A 19,876-nucleotide genomic window follows, 5' to 3' on the forward strand; every position below is an offset into this window, starting at 1 on the left:
GTCTTGTTTTGAAGGCACCACAATCATGGGGAAGACGTCTGACTTAACAGCTGTCCAAAAGACAATCATTGACACCTTGCACAAGGAGGGCAAGACACAAAAGGTGATTGCTAAAGAAGCTGGCTGTTCGCAGAGCTCTGTGTCCAAGCACATTAACAGACAGGCGAAGGGACGGAAAAAATGTGGTAGAAAAAAGTGTACAAGCTCTAGGGATAACCGCACCCTGCAGAGAATTGTGACGACAAACCCATTCAAAAATGTGGGGGAGATCCACAAAGAGTGGACTGCAGCTGGAGTCAGCGCTTCAAGAACCACCACGAGGAGACTCATGAAAGACATGGGATTCAGGTGTCGCATTCCGTGTGTCAAGCCACTCTTGAACAAGAAACAGCGCAAGAAGCGTCTCGCCTGGGCCAAGGACAAAAAGGACTGGACTGATGCTGAGTGGTCCAAAGTTATGTTTTCTGATGAAAGCAAGTTCTGCATTTCCTTTGGAAATCAAGGACCCAGAGTCTGGAGGAAGAGCGGAGAAGCACAGAATCCACGTTGCATGAGGTCCAGTGTAAAGTTTCCACCGTCAGTGATGGTGTGGGGTGCCATGTCATCTGCCGGTGTTGGCCCACTCTGTTTCCTGAGGTCCAGGGTCAATGCAGCCGTCTACCAGGAAGTTTTAGAGCACTTCATGCTTCCTGCTGCTGACCAACTTTATGGGGATGCAGATTTCACCTTTCAACAGGACTTGGCACCTGCACACAGTGCCAAAACCACCAGCACCTGGTTCAAGGACCATGGTATCCCTGTCCTTGATTGGCCAGCAAACTCGCCTGACCTTAACCCCATAGAAAATCTATGGGGTATTGTGAAGCGGAGGATGCAATACGCTAGACCCAACAATGCAGAGGAGCTGAAGACGACTATCAGAGCAACCTGGGCTCTCATAACACCTGAGCAGTGCCACAGACTGATCGAGTCCATGCCACGCCGCATTACTGCAGTTATTGAGGCAAAAGGAGCCCCGACTAAGTATTGAGTGCTATACATGCACATTCTTTTCATGTTCATTCTTTTCAGTTGGCCAACATTAGAGAAACAAACATTTTTTCATTGGCCTTTAGAATATTCTAATTTTCTGAGATACCAGATTTGATGTTTTCATTGGTTGTCACCTATAAATATCAAAATTAAACGTAATAAACATCGGAAATACATTGGTCTGTGTGCATTGCATGAATATAATGTACAAGTTTCACGTTTTGAATGGAATTACTGAAATATTTTCAACCTTTTGATGATATTCTAATTTACTGGCCAGCACCTGTATTTGCCCTGATCTTTATCATGTTGTACAGCGCTTTGTGATTTATATCTGTGAAAGGCACTCTATAAATAAACTTTTACTTACTTACTTACTTACCTAAAATAACACCGTTAATAATGCCGTTCTACTTAAACACAGTTACTCCCAACACTGTTTATACATTGCTAATGCTGATGTGGGTTGAGACATGCAAATGTAAGGAGGTGTGTCTACGCTTATGACGTGCTTAACCAGCTATTTATCCATGTCAGTCATTACTCAGCGGCCATTACAACATTCTTCATTTAAGTAGGAAAGCACAGACTTCTTTCTACGCTACATTAGACTCCCCAAGCTGCCTTTATTCAACAACAACAGATAAATGCTGGTTTGAGTTCTAGAACCTTTTTCATGTTTGTTGACTTATCTGGAGTTTTCTCCGCTTATCTTACGTTAAACTCAACCATTGCCCCCCACAACTTAATTTCTTAGCTCTTTCTTTAAAATCCTCAGCTGTGAATCTTAGCGTAACAATAAAACTGGAAACTGTGTGGGAAATACCGTAGTGACCCAAATATAAGACGACTATTTTTTTTTCATTGAAAATAATTTTAAAATGTGGGGTGGTCTTATATTTTGGGTCTAAGCATTTACACATACTGATATTTGTCTGGGGTTATCACACGCCCGTAACAGCAGAGGGCGCCAGGCTGTGTGTTCTCAACAGAAAAAAAAATGGAGACAGGAGGTTTGTAGCAGACTGGACCGAAAGTGGGGCAAGTTAACATAGTGAAAAGCACGAGTTATGCAAATTTTAAGATGACAGTGGTCAGTTCAGCAGAGGTGTCAAACATTTGCATGCATGGGTGCACTGGATGGCAGTGAGGACGGTATTCTGGGGGGAGCCAGCAGGTGTAGCGATCCGATGGTACACCCCCGCAGCAGCATGAGTGAGTACAGCAAGGCAGAGGGCGTCGGATTAAAAGCCTCGTTTGACCTTTGATTTCACATGTCAACAAAGTTCTGATAGTTTGCAATAAAATATTATTTTTGCTTAATATTTGTTCTCAAATTTTCTAAATAAATTGTTTATTTAAGAAGCAATTTTTTTTATGTTTGCCTTGTCCTGAAGATTAGTCTTCAAGGGGGTTGTCTTATATTCGGGGTCATCCTATATTGGGGTCAATACAGTAAGTACTTTTTCTACCTCAGACAAATTTCCAAACTCCAATCTGTAATTGGTAGTCATCACACAGTGAGGAAACACATCTATTGGGTGGTTTAACCCCCAATCCAGTTGGGTCCCATTGTTAAAGTCTTTGGTGTGACCCGACCAGGACTTGAACCCTGATCGACCAGTCCAGACACTCTTCCACTAGACCACTGAGAAAGTGCACCATATATAAACCATCATCCATGCTTTTGGAACATCCAGCCTTGACTATTGTAATGCCTGCCGCTATTGTGTCAGTCAGTACATGATGTGCTTTTCACCTTTTAGCGTTTTAGTCAACTAAAAAACTGACTAAGACTAAAATGATTTTCCTTCATAAAGACTAAAACTAAAAACAACACTACACAGGAGCTTATTCTAATGACCTTATTTATTATCTGTTAGTTCTATTCATTCATTTCACTTTGTAGGTGGACGTGTGAATATTGCAGTACAATAAAAGTGCTGTGTAAAGAAGGAATAGTATTGTTGCTTTTAAGCTTAATATATTACCTTACTTATGACCAATAAGATGTGATATTCTATATAGATATGGGAAATCAACCTGATTGGTCTTTGGATGTTTAATCAGAAGAATTAGGATTCTTTGCTTTTTCAGTGATCATAACACACTTCGTATTAATTCAGACATAAAAAGTAAGAAATTTATTTTCTAAACAAATTAAAAACAAGACGAGTTATAAATAAGACGGACGTGATGGATGAATCTTAAGTGGATGGAATGTGAGGGGTGATGATGTGTGAATGTGATGTTATCAGAACCCTGGCACCTGAAGAAGCGGACTTCTGAGTGCGATTGAATTTGGTCTGCATTAAACTAGAAAGTTGATTTCTAATAAAATGGCATCAGACGCAATTGATGCTGTGCCTACGTACCCATTCTGGAGACCCCCGTTTGGATCCGAGATGTCAAGGGGCCGGTGACCCCAATGCACGTGGTCCGTAGGAAAACCTCGAAGCGACCAAACCAGTTCTGAGATGCCTCCGGGTCACAACGATAGATGAGATCGTTTGCGTCTAGAACAGCTGTTTCTGAATAGCTGAAGGAGCAAGTTTCTGTGTCGCTGCAGGCGGCTTTTAGCTTGTCGAAAGCTTTGATGGTTCAAAGAGTTTTGCTCCGGCTGGCCGGTCCAGAGCTCTGCTCAAACCTCACTGACTCACTCGGCAAGTGATTCTGTTTTAATATTCCCATATTATGATTACATGGCCAACCAGAATTTGACATGCTAAGAGGTGTTAACAAACAAACCTCAGAACCGCACCTTCATCAGATACAAGAATGTTCTAGTTCTGTGGATAAAAATCTTTATGTGCAGCGACGTTAACTGTAATTTATCTCTAACGAACATTGTGTCTGAGTGTAGATAATGATTCACTTGTTAAACCAAAGATTACTGATCATAACATCAAAATGTGGGCTGCGCAGTGGTGCAGCGGTTAGAGCTGTTGCCTTGCAGCGAGAAGGTCCTGGGTTCGATTCCCGGCCTGGGATCTTTCTGCATGGAGTTTGCGTGTTCTCCCTGTGCATGCGTGGGTTCTCTCCGGGTACTCCGGCTTCCTCCCACAGTCCAAAAACATGACTGTTAGGTTGATTGGTCTGTCTAAATTGTTCTTAGGTGTGCGTGTGTGTGTGTGTATATATATATATATATTTATATGTGTGTGTGTGTGCATGGTTGTTAATCCTGTGTGTCTCTGTGTTGCCCTGCGATGGACTGGCTCTCTGTCCAGGGTGCACCCCGCCTGATTGCCCGTTGACCGCTGGAGATAGGCACCAGCCCATCCCCCCCCCCCCCCCCCCCCAATAATATTATTGTTCATATAACATTTGTCCATTCAACCGTATTATTATTTAATGATTATTTAACGTATGAGTTGTAAAAGTTCTTCTTTCATGAGAGTGTGCAATCCGGCAGTCTTATCAAAAGAAGCTGTGTTGGGGAACATAGGCTGACATCTTGTTCCCCCTGAAATGTCAACAAGGGCTGCAGAATCTTCTGGGCTTTAGATGACAGAATAGAAACTCCACTCAGATAGTGGAAGTACGTCTGTAGGTGACCGGGCATTGTGCAGGTCAACATGCAGGTGAAAACTGACCCTTTCTGGAAGTTACAGCTGCAAAATCTGCTTGAATTACTTTTATAGTTCTGGTGAAACAATTCCTTATATGGTCTTTTCCTCACAGAGAACGCCTTTCATCTATGTGAGCTCTTCGGTGACACCAACCACACCAGGTATGAGTAATCTGCAGCATCTCTTGCATTTGCATGCTATGTCTCGTTCATGCATGTGCAGAAAATGTAAGTGTGTTGGGGGTGAATGCATTGATCTAGCCTACATACACTATAACCCCCCCCCCCCCCATTGCAGTGAAGAAACCTCAGGAGAAGTCTTGGACCTCTCCTGGGAACAGCACCAAGCCACTGAGGCTGAAGATGGGTGAGAAGCCGCTGCCAAGAAGAGAAGAGAGGAAACTAGCCAGTCTGTTATCTGATCTGCTCAGAAGCACAGGCGGGCAGCCAGAGCCGAAGGCCCGTAGACCCAACCTGTATGAGTTGATGAGCCCCGCTTTGGGAAACGAGCTCCATTTGGCACCAGCTGGACCATTACGTGACTCTCCACCGGACAAAGGTGCTGTCATTTATGAAAAGTGTTTCAAGTGTCGGGGAGAGTGCTGCCATCCTCCTGCTAAACAGTACCAGAGCAGACATGTTCTCTGCTCTCAAACCTCCCCGGCGGGACCACGCCTGAAGAGAAGCCAAGATGATGATGAAGAAGAGTCGCTCTATCAGCTTCTCAGAGATGCCGAAGGGCAGAGTCAGTATAGAGAGATAAATGAGTCAACGGAGGAGGAAGGTAAGGGAGACGACTACAAACCGTCAAGTCACATTTAGTTTTCCTCCTGGTTTCTGGACCTTCTCTTCCTCTTCATCAGTATAAACTCCACTTTCTATCTCTTGTTTTTAAATCGAAGACTTGCTTTTACCAACTGCACGTTAAGAGTGATGAATGCTCATGTTATTACTCACAAACTCACCTAAAGTCACTTTTAAAGAACTTAAATTATGTAATAGACTCTCTTTTGGGCTGAACCATCTTTTTAAATGCTCCCAACCAAACCAAATTATTGTTTCGTGAATCTTTACTTGTATATTTGTAGATGTTTTGTAATCATACGATTCAGATGTTCATGTGATGGCTGAAGTTGTTTGATCAACGCTGAATACCTTCTACAGTTTTCACCACTTTTGGTTTAAAGTTGTCAGACTTTATTAATTAAATATAAAGAATCATTTTCAAATCTTTCTAACAAATTAAATATAACAGACAGTTTGGTGCAGAGCAGTAATCGTTCAGGGCATACTAATCCTAACAAAGTCAAAGAAGCAGAAATGGCACCTCTCAAGATTAAAATCACGAGGTGCTTCACAAAAACAACAAATAATTTAAGTATAAAAATATTTCTAAAATTATAAAAGATGTGTTCAAAAGGAGAAAAGAAAAAAAATGTAAGGAAAGGGAGAGAGAAAATGAAAAGGAAACAGGGAAATCAGTGGAAAGGCAGAAGAGCAGAATAAAGAGAGAGTGGTGAAGAAGGTCATACAAAAGTCAGCTTGAACAGGTGAGTTTTCGGCTGCTTTTTAAAGGAGACCACTGAGTCCACTGATCTCAGGCTCAGGGGGAGAGAGGTCCAGAGTCTGGGGGCCACGGCAGCAGATGATCTGTCACCTTTGACCTTTAGCCTGGTGCTGCACAACCAGTAGGCTTTGATCACTGGATCTCAGGGACCTGCTGGAGGTGTAGGGACTAAAGCCGGGCTTACACTGTGCGACTTTTTCACTTTTTTGAGCCGATTTTCCAGTCGTGCGAGAAGCCACGACATCGGGGCGAGTTTTGCGCCGAGCGGTCGTGTAGTGTACAGGGGGTTACGAGAGGCGATTAACACCACGTGACCAGCCGCCGATCAACAGTCGTGAGGTCGCAGGGACTTCTGGTGTGTTTAATATTTCGCTCGTCCCTCGTGAGGGTATCGCACTGTTGAAGCGGCGCTGCGAGCAGTTACGATCCAAAAAGTATCAGAACCGCTCACGGCGCATGCGCGCGCAATCCTGCATCAACGCCGGCCGGTTGCTCGCTATTTCCCTAATAACACACGTTGTTCGTTTTTATTTCTACACGTTTTTTTACTCACAAAGGTTGTCAAGAAAGTGTGTTTGTCGTGTTCATGTCAAATTAAACTGATCACAAAACACAGATTCACTTTCTTTATTTCGTTTTCCTCATCCAACCCCCATAAATCCCTGTGTGTCCTCCTGCAGCACTCCCGAAGGACAACAGGCAAGACAAAAAAGTCTGACGTGTTGAGTAAAAACTGCTATTTTAGCACATTTTTAGGGCCGACGTGTTGCTACCAGACGTACAGTGTGAGCAGTCAGGTCGCATGCGAGAACTGGGTCGTACAGTGTGAGCACACGACTCGTGAGATCTGCTCTGCGAGGAAGTCGTACAGTTTGAGCTGAAGCTGAACGCTGCGAGTGAAAAAGTCGCACAGTGTACGCCCGGCTTAAGAAGATCACCAATGTAAGATGGTGCTTGTCCATGTAAGGCCCTATAGACCAGAACCAGGATCTTGAAATGAACCCTGAAGTTGACTGGCAGCCAGTGAAGCTGGAGGAGAAGCGGGGTGATGTGGGTGTGTTTGGAGGACTTGGCCGAGCACAGGCATTCTGAACCACCTGTAGACGGTTCAGGGAGGTTCTGCTCAGACACGTGAAAAGAGAGTTACAGTAGTCTAAGCTTGAGGAGATGAAGGTGTGGATAACTGTCTCAAGTTCAGAGCGGGACAGAATGGGTTCCTGACGGAAGGTTTGGTGTGGGAACCAAGCTGACCAAGAGAGTCTCTGACTTTGGGAACCAGCTTGTCTGGGGCACAGATGAGGATCTCAGTCTTATCTTCATTCAGCTGTAGAAAGCTCCCACCATCCAGGTTTTAATAGTCTAATGCCCCCTTCCACACTAGGGCCGGCTCCATTCCACTCCGTGCAGTCAGCCCCAGCATGGTGTGAATTAGAGCCGGCCAATCAGTTGGCAGGGGTTGTGTTGGAACAGTTCAGCCTGAAACACACTACTTTGGGAAGAGGGCTGAAAAAATGACAGATTGTGCGTGAAAAACATCCCAGCTATGCAGATGTGATTGCTGCATGGAGGTGGTGAAGGATCAAAACTTGGAGACCACAGAGGAGAACAACTCCAGAGCAGATCCTGGTAGGCCTACCCTGTCTCTCAGCCTATCCAGTAGCTGGCTGCAGTCAGGTCCAGCAGGACCAGAACAGAACAGTCCCCTGCAAGAGCACACTGGGACCGATGGACTGAAAAGCACTTTTAAACAAAGATGGTTTTCACTTTCTCCATCAGAGAGGATGGAGGCTGTAGGTGAGGCAGGGGAGCATTTCTCACTGAGGACTTTTTTCATTGACAAATGAACAAAACTTGAGAAAAATAAACCAAATCTCTGAAAATGTTGGCAGTCGGACTACAAAAACCAGCTGGCATTAACATTTCAAATCCATCACTGGTCTGTCACTGGGAGGACCACTAATGGGAATGGCATCGGATCACCTCTAGGGATATTTTAATTACACTGGAAGCCTCATCAATGAAGACTGAATAAAAATATGAATATTCAAATGTGAAATCTGCTTCTCTTCTCCACACATCTGATCTGATATGTGAGGGTGAGGCAGACAACAGCAGGATTAAAAGTCTTACTCATTAATATTCATGATATCCAGCTTCTAGCCTCTGATTAGCTAACAGCAATTCAACTCTTCCGCTGCCTTCGTTTGTTCTTCTTTCTTGAGTAAAAAATGCAACATTTAAGTTTTATTTCCACAAACAGCACAAGTGTTCTGTCGCGCTGTGGGGATGCTAACGGTTAGCTCTACTAGCTCTGCTCTCTCCAGGCTGCTTAATCAACACAGTCTTGAACAGTCGCAGGCCAGGGTGGGCGGGGCCGTGAATACTAATTTTCTGTGTGATGTAGAAGAGACTGGCTTTCCCTGAGCCAGTCATTTTCTCTTTCTGTGGTTAATGTGGGTGATAGGGATTGAAGAAAAATGTTCATGATTAGCCTGCTACAACTAAAACATGCTGGATACAGGCCCTCGAGGACCAGAATCACTCACCCCTGTGCCACAGCTAGTCATGGGTGGTGCATGACTTCAAAGTCTGAAATAAACATCTTTGTATTCTTCTCTCAAAAATACAAAGTTTTTTTCTTTCTTCCCACTGATCATCCATCCTTTCTTTAACTGGACATGTCTCAAATTCCAGTCTTTGAGGGCCGCTCTCCAACATGTTTTAGTTGTTTCCCTCCTTCAACACGTTCAGCCATTGAATCAGATATGTTGGAGCATGGAAACAACTAAAACATGCTTTTAAGCGGGCCTCAAGGACCACGGTTGGAGACCCCTAGCTATAAAGTCATTTAGGAAATGTTTATTTTACGTTTGTCAAATTTCTGAATAACACTATTGTTGTACAGTCCTTGTAATGGCACCAATTAGACACCATATACAAGGCAGAGTCCATTTTCAACACCATTAGATGAAGTTATTCATGTAAGGATGAAGGTAATGATCTGAGCTAGTCATGAATGAGTTTGTATCTGTTTGAGTTTTTCAGGACAAAAGTTACTCTTTCACAACAGGAACCTAACACCACGGCATGCTGAGCCTCTAACTGCATGTGTGGAGTTTATTCAGCTTTTTAGTCAAAAGTTAAGGTGAATAAAATTGTTTTGTTACTTTTTAACACTCAGATATCCGAGATTGAATGTATCTCCTCCCTTAAGTGTACCGTGCATTTTGATTCAGAAATATCTGGTCATTAACATTAATACTACGGCTTGCTTTATTCTTTCTTTGCAATCAGACAAAAAACTTAAAACTAAAGAGGAAAACCACCAAGCCAGTCCTGCTTATGAGATCATGGAGAGTCGAATCCCAGAGAGAAACTCAGAGGTAAGAAACACTCAGCTCTGCTCCTCACACACTCAAACTGTCGAAACCCCTTTTACTCCAAGTTCAGAACAATGTAGAGAAATGTGTTATGCGAGTACCAGCTGATCATTATTACAACTGAGAATAAACCAGAGCTTATGGACGTTGACTAGTCGGAGGTTTTAGTCGTCTATTTTGAATTTAGCACAAAGTAACAGTTCAGTCAGCATGTGGAGTAAATGAAGATGTTTAGAAGTTGTTTCAGTCTTTGGTGAGCTGAAACTCACATGTAACAGCCCTGGGGGTTTCCTTCTGCATTGCTTTTTGTTTTTTACTAAAATGCATTTTTGTGCTGGTTCACTTTTCTCAGAGACAAATAACTTCCATTTTCTGGTTGAAGTTGAAACAAGTGCTGATTAAGCCCAAACACTGTTGGATGCAGACCTTGTTACAGCTCAGAGATCTGTCAAACGTAGGTTTTGGTTAGAATACAGTTCACTGACTGATGGATTAAACTGTAGTAAGTTTTAATTGCAGCAAAAGGACAGTCTCATCATTTATGTACGGAGCTGTTGCCGTCTGAGAGCCTAAAGACTATAACAGCATTAATGAATGTCTCTTTATTTTCTGAACCCTAACCACAAATTATTTAGTAATATTTGAGTTAAGTTTTTTAAACGTAGTAACGTTCCTAATTCAAGGCAGACATTTTCACTATGTTCACGTTAGAGGTTGAAGTGTGTGTGAAACTGTTAAGTAGTGATTAGGCTTGATAAGGCCTTGTGCATAAATCTCACCTGTTCTACAGGATTGCAAACAAATGCCTGGATTCCACTTTCAGATGTGGAATTATCCACATTTCTTGTTTAACAAATACATACACACAGCTCTGAAATCTCAAACGTAAGCTCCCACCGTACTGTGCTGCAAAATACCACTGTTCGTTTAAAGATTAGCATAACAATCACGTTAGCATCTTTGGGGCCCTTGCTGAAAACCTAAATGTGAAGGAAGTATATTGACACTATCAACATATCCAGCTCTCAGAGAGTACAGACGCTTTTTCTTCAGCTCCCTCATCTGCTTCCCCAAGGCTCTCTGTCCTGTCTGCCTACAGAGCACTTCTCTGCATTTCTCCTGAAATCACTACTTCTTTTTTGGAAAATGGACTTAATTAACTGGTCATTCAACGCGATTGATAAGATTTTTTCTACGATGAGAACGGAGAAGGGGGCTCCCACCTGTCCCGAGGGGACATTCGCATCGGGATATGCACTCGATTTTTGGGAGGTCTGGCGAATCGTGTGCCTCTCTCAGTGGTCCATCGAGGATGTGGAAGATTTGTGGATATTCGGCCTGATGATCACTGGATTTCTTCTGATTGGAGTGGGAGGATATCTGGTTTTCTGGAAATTTGGGAAGACGGGAGCAATTGGAGTGCGACCCGCACCCACGGAATGTGCCGCCCATGCGGTGACCTCACAGACTGGGACGTTACTCGAGGTGAACCGTAAGCTGGACAATGTCCTCGCGGCGTTGCCTGTGTTAGTGCGCAAGATGGATGTCATCTCGGAGATGGTCGCCGGACAGTGTGGGGATGTTTAGAACGTATAATTGGCTTCACTGGTGGACATGAATGACCACTTAATAGACTCCAAGGCAGAGAGGAAAATTATCTCTGCCTGTCCTAAACAAAGTCTTGTTTATCCTTATCTGACACCAGGGCAGCCTCCAAGGCTGCCATCAACACACCCCCACGAAAGGAGGAATGCTAACAGATGCTGTGTCCTGACCTTCCCCCCTGCCTTCAGATTGTGACTTCTGCTTCGAGGTCAGCAACCTACAGGAAACTCAATGTGCTCTCTGTCCCTCATTTCTCCCTCCCACCTGTTTGACTGCAGCTGGCTGAGCGCCGTAATGGCAGCTCCCGTTGGAGGATTCAGGATCCTGCCCAACCCCGCCTCCCCATCGGACTCTGATGTTTTGTATCTGTGATGTTCGTGCTTCTATGTTGAGGAGTTTTTTTGTATAATAGAGTTACTCCCCGCTGGGTCTAACTCTGCTATGCCTTTTTTTTTTTACCTTACCCCAATTATCCTCATGTAACACCCTTTTCATCTAATGAAATGAGTGCCGTTCTGGCTGCTCTCGTGACTGCCTGTACCTGTTTTTGTCTACATGTGTGTGTGTTTAACCTTGGTCAGGTTGTGTTTCTGGAGTCAAGTTCCTATGCTCTGGGTGGCTGGAGCGCTGGCAATAAAGCTTATTCTGATTCTGATTCTGATTCTGAAGTACACATGAGAATAAAACCTAAAGGTGAAGCTACAACAAAACGCCCCCTAGTGGTTGGCTGCAGTGTAATATTTAAGACCCCCGATTAGGGATGCACCAAAATAGAAATTTGGACCAATGTTCATATCTGTTATTAAGGGACCTGCTTGCAGCAGCAGCAGGTCCCACAATTGTTTTTCACCAGAGGATTTGATTTATTTAATATAATTCTTCCGTGGACATTAACGAAAGACGGCTGTGTGCACCCCCACACATTACACATCAAAACAAGCGGCTCGGCCGCGGGAGGCGTGCTGTTACTTTTACAAGCAATCAGACTTGCCATGGTGAAATTATTAGCAAAGAACATCCTAAAGTATCCCTTTTTGGGTGTGTGCATGTTGCCGCGTACGTGTGCAGCCACTTACGCTTCTTCACCAAAGAAAATTACCTCTTGATTAGGCGCGTGCATCCCCTCAAACGTTACATCAAAATGACCGACTCGGCCATGGGAAGACTGGTATGTCATGATTTTGGGTTACTCACCCCAACATCACCCAAATGTCATCATTTTGGGTTTATTAACCCAGCATCACCCAATATAAATACCGCCAGCAGACAGGTCCCTTTTAGAATTTCTTCAGGAATTTTCTAGTTATTACTGCTATTGTGGCCAATAATAAATAAATAAATTAAAAAAATGTATATATATGTGTATATATATATATATATATATATATATATATATATATATATATATATATATTGTATATATATATGTATATATATATATATTATATATATATATATATATATATGTACAGTGGGGCAAAAAAGTATTTAGTCAGCCACCGATTGTGCAAGTTCTCCCACTTAAAATGATGACAGAGTTCAGTAATTTACATCATAGGTACACTTCAACTGTGAGAGACAGAATGTGAAAAAAAAATCCATGAATTCACATGGCAGGATTTTTAAAGAATTTATTTGTAAATCAGGGTGGAAATTAAGTATTTGGTCAATAACAAAAATTCAACTCATTACTTTGTAACATAACCTTTGTTGGCAATAACAGAGGTCAAACGATTACTATAGGTCTTTACCAGGTTTGCACACACAGTAGCTGGTATTTTGGCCCATTCCTCCATGCAGATCTTCTCGAGAGCAGTGATGTTTTGGGGCTGTCGCCGAGCAACACGGACTTTCAACTCCCTCCACAGATTTTCTATGGGGTTGAGGTCTGGAGACTGGCTAGGCCACTCCAGGACTTTCAAATGCTTCTTACGGAGCCACTCCTTTGTTGCCCGGGCGGTGTGTTTGGGATAATTGTCGTGTTGGAAGACCCAGCCACGTTTCATCTTCAAAGCTCTCACTGATGGAAGGAGGTTTTGGCTCAGAATCTCACGATACATGGCCCCATTCATTCTGTCCTTAACACGGATCAGTCGTCCTGTCCCCTTAGCAGAAAAACAGCCCCAAAGCATGATGTTCCCACCCCCATGCTTCACAGTAGGTATGGTGTTCTTGGGATGCAACTCAGTATTCTTCTTCCTCCAAACACGACGAGTTGAGTTTATACCAAAAAGTTCTACTTTGGTTTCATCTGACCACATGACATTCACCCAATCCTCTGCTGTATCATCCTTGTGCTCTCTGGCAAACTTCAGACGGGCCTGGACATGCACTGGCTTCAGCAGCGGAACACGTCTGGCACTGCAGGATTTGATTCCCTGCCGTTGTAGTGTGTTACTGATGGTGACCTTTGTTACTGTGGTCCCAGCTCTCTGCAGGTCATTCACCAGGTCCCCCCGTGTGGTTCTGGGATTCTTGCTCACCGTTCTCATGATCATTTTGACCCCACTGGATGAGATCTTGCGTGGAGCCCCAGATCGAGGGAGATTATCAGTGGTCTTGTATGTCTTCCATTTTCTGATAATTGCTCCCACAGTTGATTTTTTCACACCAAGCTGCTTGCCTATTGTAGATTCACTCTTCCCAGTCTGGTGGAGGTCTACAATTCTTTTCCTGGTGTCCTTCGAAAGCTCTTTGGTCTTGGCCATAGTTGAGTTTGGAGTCTGACTGTTTGAGGCTGTGGACAGGTGTCTTTTATACAGATAATGTGTTCAAACAGGTGCCATTAATACAGGTAACAAGTGGAGGACAGAAAAACTTCTTAAAGAAGACGTTACAGGTCTGTGAGAGCCAGAGATTTTCCTTGTTTGAAGTGACCAATTACTTATTTTCCACCCTGATTTACAACTAAATTCTTTAAAAATCCTGCCATGTGAATTCATGGATTTTTTTTCACATTCTGTCTCTCACAGTTGAAGTGTACCTATGATGAAAATTACTGACCTCTGTCGTCATTTTACGTGGGAGAACTTGCACAATCGGTGGCTGACTAAATACTTTTTTGCCCCACTGTATATATATGTATTTATATATTATATATATATATATATATATATATATATATATATATATATATATATTGGATGTTTTTCATCCCTCACATGCTTCACGTCGCTATTGAAAACGCACATCCATGACTTGGAATTTGGCCAGTGATTGTTTCGCTTTCTCTGTTTTATTGTTGTTTGCTTTAGGCTTTTGTATTTACTGTATTTTTAATCTGCTTTTATTATACAGCACTGTGGTCAGCTCTCATGCTGTGTGTTTTTTAACATCCTTTAGAAATAAACTTAAGCCTGGGGCACGCCGGTCATTTTAAAAAGAAGCCGTTAGAGTTAGTGAGTGGCTACACGAGGAGCGCAGCCCAGAAGCGCCGAGACAAGGCACTGAAAATAGGCGCCGGTTCTATTTTAAGCACCGCAGCTGTTTGCAACATTGTGGAGTTCTTCACAACATACATTACAACACGGAACGGCCTTACGGCACAAACCCAACTGCAGTATTGATAACTTTACAGTACAATTGATCTTAAAAAATATTCTAATAAATGGCGTACTCACCCATTTTTAATTAATTAGAGTTTCTCAAACCACGACGGCAAGTCTGCTCACGTAAAAACAAAAGAGGCACTTTCTGCTTCCTGTTCTCAATCCCGCGTGATGTTGTGACTGTCGCGTGACTTTCCAAGAAGCGCTTGGCGGCATGGCCTCCTATGGGACCACTTGACTTCTCAAAAAAATCACAGCGCTTCCAAGTTTAAATGATTAAATGATTCAAAGGCACCATCACTGTGTGCAGGTGATGTAGGCGGGGCACGGTCTGCAAATTCTGGCTCCAAAAACACAACATGACAGCTCAGGTAAATAGCTGATGGCATCACTTTTCAGCAGCTGAGTTTTTTCTGATCTGACACTGTTTACAGTCAAGTCCAACAACACTGGAATATCTGCAGTTCTGGTGTTTGTAAAATGGCAAAAGCTCCCTGGAAAGTCACACGGCTCTGTCCTACTTCATGAATGTAGAGTAGATCTGTGAGGCATAAAATGCTTTTTTTTTTAATTAAAATATTCGCTGCTTTTACAAACATTGGTTTTATTTTCTGGCTTTGAGGAATATAATACATAACTAATATCTAGGAACTTAACATTTGGTCTTCTGGGCTAATAAACCTTTTACTCTAATAATTATTAAGTGTTTAAGTATTTGTGAACTCATTGCTGTGAAATCCAAATGGCTGAACTCAATAAGAAGTTTTCACACCACATTTGTTGCTAGAAGTCTGAAAAACAACAATCTGAACAACACAGTCATCTTTAATCAGAGTTCTCAGCAAAACCTCGAGAATCAGCTTTGTCTGTAAATGCTCCTGACGTTCTCACGGAGCTGTCGAGTAGAACATTAGTGTCGCTCTTATGTAATAAACTTGTGTGCTCGGCACGGCCACTCTGCGTTCATCAGAACTCACTTTTTTCTGTGTTTCAGGCAGAAGAGCGAAGCAGATGTGAGCCGATGGGCATCTGTGGCCAGCAGAGCTTTCCTCAAGAGGCTGAAGGTGAGTGATTCTGACATCATAAACCCAGATGGGTTTGGATTTAATTAGATTTAATTTGGTTGAATCCAACCATCCAGCCAAAATGTGCACTGTTTTGTAGCTTCTTAAAATAACAAGGACCTGCTTAATGAAAGTGAATTAGATGTATGAGTCAGCACTTGAATCTAAAGGACTTGAAACCATCACCTGTTGCTCAGAGTGCACGAGTTAAAACAAGTCCATGAAATAATTCAGTCTGTGAAATCAGACTGGCAGAGGATTCCCAGAGGAGGTAGAAACATCCAGTCCACACTCAGACCACCCTCAGGGATTTTTATTGATGTGTGTGAAAATTAGCAATATAATAACACAATTATGACACGTTAAATACACTAAATGACAAATTAGAGACAATGAGCCAGCTAAAGCACGACCAGTTTAAAAATAAACTGGATTTAAATAGATTCAGAGTCAAGAGGAGTGATCAAAGACGGCAGAACATTAAGATGGTTGGAAAGGGTAACCAGAAGTAGTCTGCAACAGAAAACCCTTCAAGCTTTAAAAAGACCTTCAGTCGAGTCATTGACCTTTACACACTTCACATCCAAGTCTTGGTAGAAACCTTTTATGGTTGTTTGGTAATAAAAGAGCATTTAAAAATGTTTGATGAAAAAAAAAATCAACAATTTTGTTATTTCATTTCATGACTTATATATTATAAATGCTCTCTAAAATGGGCTTCTCGTCCACGTTTCACGGCTGATACCACCGGTAGAACACCCTTTTACTGAAATAAACTCCTTTGTTGTTTTCCAAATGCATGACTTTGTCAATAACTTATTCAGAGAAACAGAAAGGAAAACCTTCTGTAACAAAACCATTAAATGAGTCACGGTGACTCGTATTCTTGTTAACTCAGTTTCTCGGATTAAAAAGTGGCTAAAATTCAGGAACAAGGCGGTTTTGTTTGTTACAAAAACACAAAAGCATTTGCATAGATTCTTCAGAGTATGAATTCAAATGCTAAAGCTACTATGAGCCTTTAATTCAGGTTCCTGATCTTTTTAAATGTATTTTATCTCCACAACAGAAAGGACATCCTCGTAAATGTTGTCTAAATAATTGCTGTGAATCTAAACCTGCAAAATCTTACAGTTTGATGAGAAACGAGGACAATCGTTAGAAAATCATCTCGGTTCTGTTTCCTGCCTCGTCCATCTCAACACTACCACTCAGTCTGTGTCTTCCAGGATGTTTGTGTGTGTATTTTTAGTCCACGTTGAACCAGATGGGTGCTCAGAGTGATTCAGAAACAGTCCATCCATCGGTTCATGACTCACTTACATTTCATCTGGCCCCAAAACTTCAGAGGAATCTGCCTTGAAGCGTTTCTTCGCCCAATTTTAAAACCTAAACATGTGAAAGCTTCATATGAGGTCATTTTAGTGCACAGGAGAAAGAATTCAAATCCAATACTACTTTGTGTATTTATGGTATGAAAACGTCAATTCTCTGCAACATTCTGTGGTCATCGGGGGTAGTTCCTGTGGAGTGGCAGACTGGGGTGGTGGTCCCCATCTTTAAGAAGGGTGACCTGAGGGTGTGTTCCAACTACAGGGGGATCACACTCCTCAGCCTCCCTGGAAAGGTCTACTCCAAGGTACTGGAGAGGAGGGTCCGGTCGATAGTTGAATCTCAGATTGAGGAGGAGCAATGTGGTTTTCGTCCTGGCTGTGGAACTGTGGACCAGCTCTATACCCTTGCAAGGGTGATGGAGGGGGCATGGGAGTTTGCCCAACCAATCCACATGTATTTTGTGGATTTGGAGAAGGCTTATGACCGTGTCCCCAGGGGCTCCCTGTGGGGGACGCTCCAGGAGTATGGGGTGAGTGGCTTTCTGTTAAGGGCCATTCAGTCCCTTTACCAGAGGAGCGTGAGTTTGGTCCGTATAGCCGGTAGTAAGTCGGACCTGTTCCCGGTGAGGGTTGGACTCCGCCAGGGCTGCCCTTTGTCACCGGTTCTGTTCATTACCTTTATGGACTGAATTTCTAGGCGCAGCCGTGGTGTGGAGTGTGTCGAGTTTGGTGGCTGGAGAATCTCGTCTCTGTTTTTTGCTGATGATGTGGTCCTCCTAGCTTCATCCAGCTCTGACCTTCAGCTCTTGCTGGGTAGGTTTGCGGCCGAGTGTGAAGCGGCTGGGATGAGGCTCAGCACCTCCAAATCTGAGACCATGGTTCTCGACCGGAAAAGGGTGGCTTGCCAACTCCGGGTCGGGAGAGAGGTCCTACCTCAAGTGGAGGAGTTTAAGTATCTCGGGGTCTTGTTCACAAGTGAGGGTAGGAGGGATCGGGAGATCGACAGGCGGATTGGCTCGGCGTCTGCAGTGATGCAGACACTGAGCTGATCTGTCGTGGTGAAGAGGGAGCTGAGCCAGAAAGCCAGGCTCTCGATTTACCGGTCGATCTACGTCCCAATCCTCACCTATGGTCATGAGCTTTGAGTAATGACCGAAAGAATGAGATCGCGGATACAAGCGGCCGAAATGAGTTTCCTCCGTAGGGTGGCCGGGCTCAGCCTTAGAGATAGGGTGAGGAGCTCGGACATTCGGGAGGGACTCGGAATAGAACCACTGCTCCTCCGGATCGAAAGGAGCCAGTTGAGGTGGTTTGGGCATCTGGTCAGGATGCCTCCTGTATGCCTCCCTGGGGAGGTGTTTCGGGCATGTCCGGCCGGCAGGAGGCCCCCGGGTCGACCCAGGACACGTTGGAGAGGTTACATCTCCAATCTGGTCCGGGAACGCCTTGGGGTACTGCCGGAGGAGCTGGTGGAGGTGGCTGGGGAGTGGACGGTCTGGAGCTCCCTAGTTGGGATGCTGCCCCCGCGACCCAGACCCGGATCAGCAGAGGAAGATGACGACGACGAAAATGTCAATTCAAACAGTTGAAAGTCTTCATGTGCCACATTTACTTCAGCTAGCATATACAGTCATATGTTTTCTTTATTTGTTTCACTTTTTTAAAATTTGGCATCATTTCTGAGTAGATTGAGATGAAAATAGCTTTCTTACCATTTAGCAGAGAGAATTTCTTTCTGATTTTCCAAACAGAGATGGCTCTAACTGCTATGTACTGAATTATCTGAGGTGTTCTATTTAAAAAAAAAAAGGGCAAACCCCTTTAAATGTAGTTGTTTTCTCAAGTGGCAGACAAGCTTTGAGGTTTATGTACTGATTATTCTAGAAAGTCCCCAGCCTATCAGGGTCTGGATGGGCGTGGCCAGCTCCAGCTTGTTTTCTTAAAGGGATAGAACCCATAAACGGCTCCTTCTGGAGGGTACTGAAAATGTCAAGAATAAAACTTGTTCGATTGCTTTATGTGTTAAATGGACATCTGATATAAAACTTTAAAAAACATTCTTGTGTGTTTGCAATGGTTTGTTTGGTAAAGTAATTACTTTTTCTGCGAGTTTCCTACATAAACGGTTGTGGGGCCTGGATTTAGCTCAAATATTGATAAAAGTTTTTGTGCCCATTAATCGATGTTTCCTACATGGAGTTTGCAGCAAGGCCCTGCTGCAGCACGACTGTTTATTCCGTCATCTGCATTTTTATGTAATGCCACAATCTTCCCTCTTGTGTGAAGAAAGCAGATGTGTGACCAGACAGAGGGGAGAAGCTCCTGAGCTGATGCGAGGTGAGAGGACAGTTGTCAGGGGACGTTTGGCCACATAAGCATCCCACACCCACATGCTCCTAGTCTATTGCGTACCATCTCTATGAAGGCCCTGCAGCTGTTGCAATCTGTCACCACAACCATCAGCCATGTTCGGGTACCTTCACGCATACGGCTCTGCCTCCGTTTCCCCATCGTCCTGCCTCAGCAGGCGGCTAATGGGCGGAGATGTGCATGAGGCGCTCAGACCCGGTGGCACAGGTTTGCATGGGAACTCGGTGAACTTAAAAAGGGATCATCTGATTAAAAATAGAACTTTCACACAGCACACATTGGGAGAAAAAGGTCCAGCTGGAAATTTAGGAATGTGTTAGATTTAGCTGTATTTTAAGCTTTAAGTGCACGACTGAGACTGGAAAATAATGAAGTAATAATGACTGTTTTCACACCTGCTGCCGT

The 19,876-nt window shown here is 43.4% G+C and overlaps 1 protein-coding gene across 4 annotated transcripts in view; it reads left to right on the top strand.

Moving 5' to 3' along the window:
• Positions 1–19,876, top strand: part of LOC107377376 (protein Dok-7) — an 81,137-nt gene that overhangs the window by 27,831 nt on the left and 33,430 nt on the right. For 3 of the 4 annotated variants that reach the window (XM_054747801.2, XM_070546417.1, XM_070546420.1), the window contains exons 8-11: positions 4,717–4,765; positions 4,902–5,387; positions 9,465–9,553; positions 15,698–15,767. In XM_054747801.2, coding sequence (XP_054603776.2) covers positions 4,717–4,765; positions 4,902–5,387; positions 9,465–9,553; positions 15,698–15,767 — 694 coding nt within the window. The remainder of the gene's footprint in view (positions 1–4,716; positions 4,766–4,901; positions 5,388–9,464; positions 9,554–15,697; positions 15,768–19,876) is intronic. The other variant, XM_070546425.1, reaches the window with a different exon arrangement.

This window comes from Nothobranchius furzeri, chromosome 2 (genome assembly GCF_043380555.1).
Source record: "Nothobranchius furzeri strain GRZ-AD chromosome 2, NfurGRZ-RIMD1, whole genome shotgun sequence".
Lineage (NCBI taxonomy): Eukaryota > Metazoa > Chordata > Actinopteri > Cyprinodontiformes > Nothobranchiidae > Nothobranchius > Nothobranchius furzeri.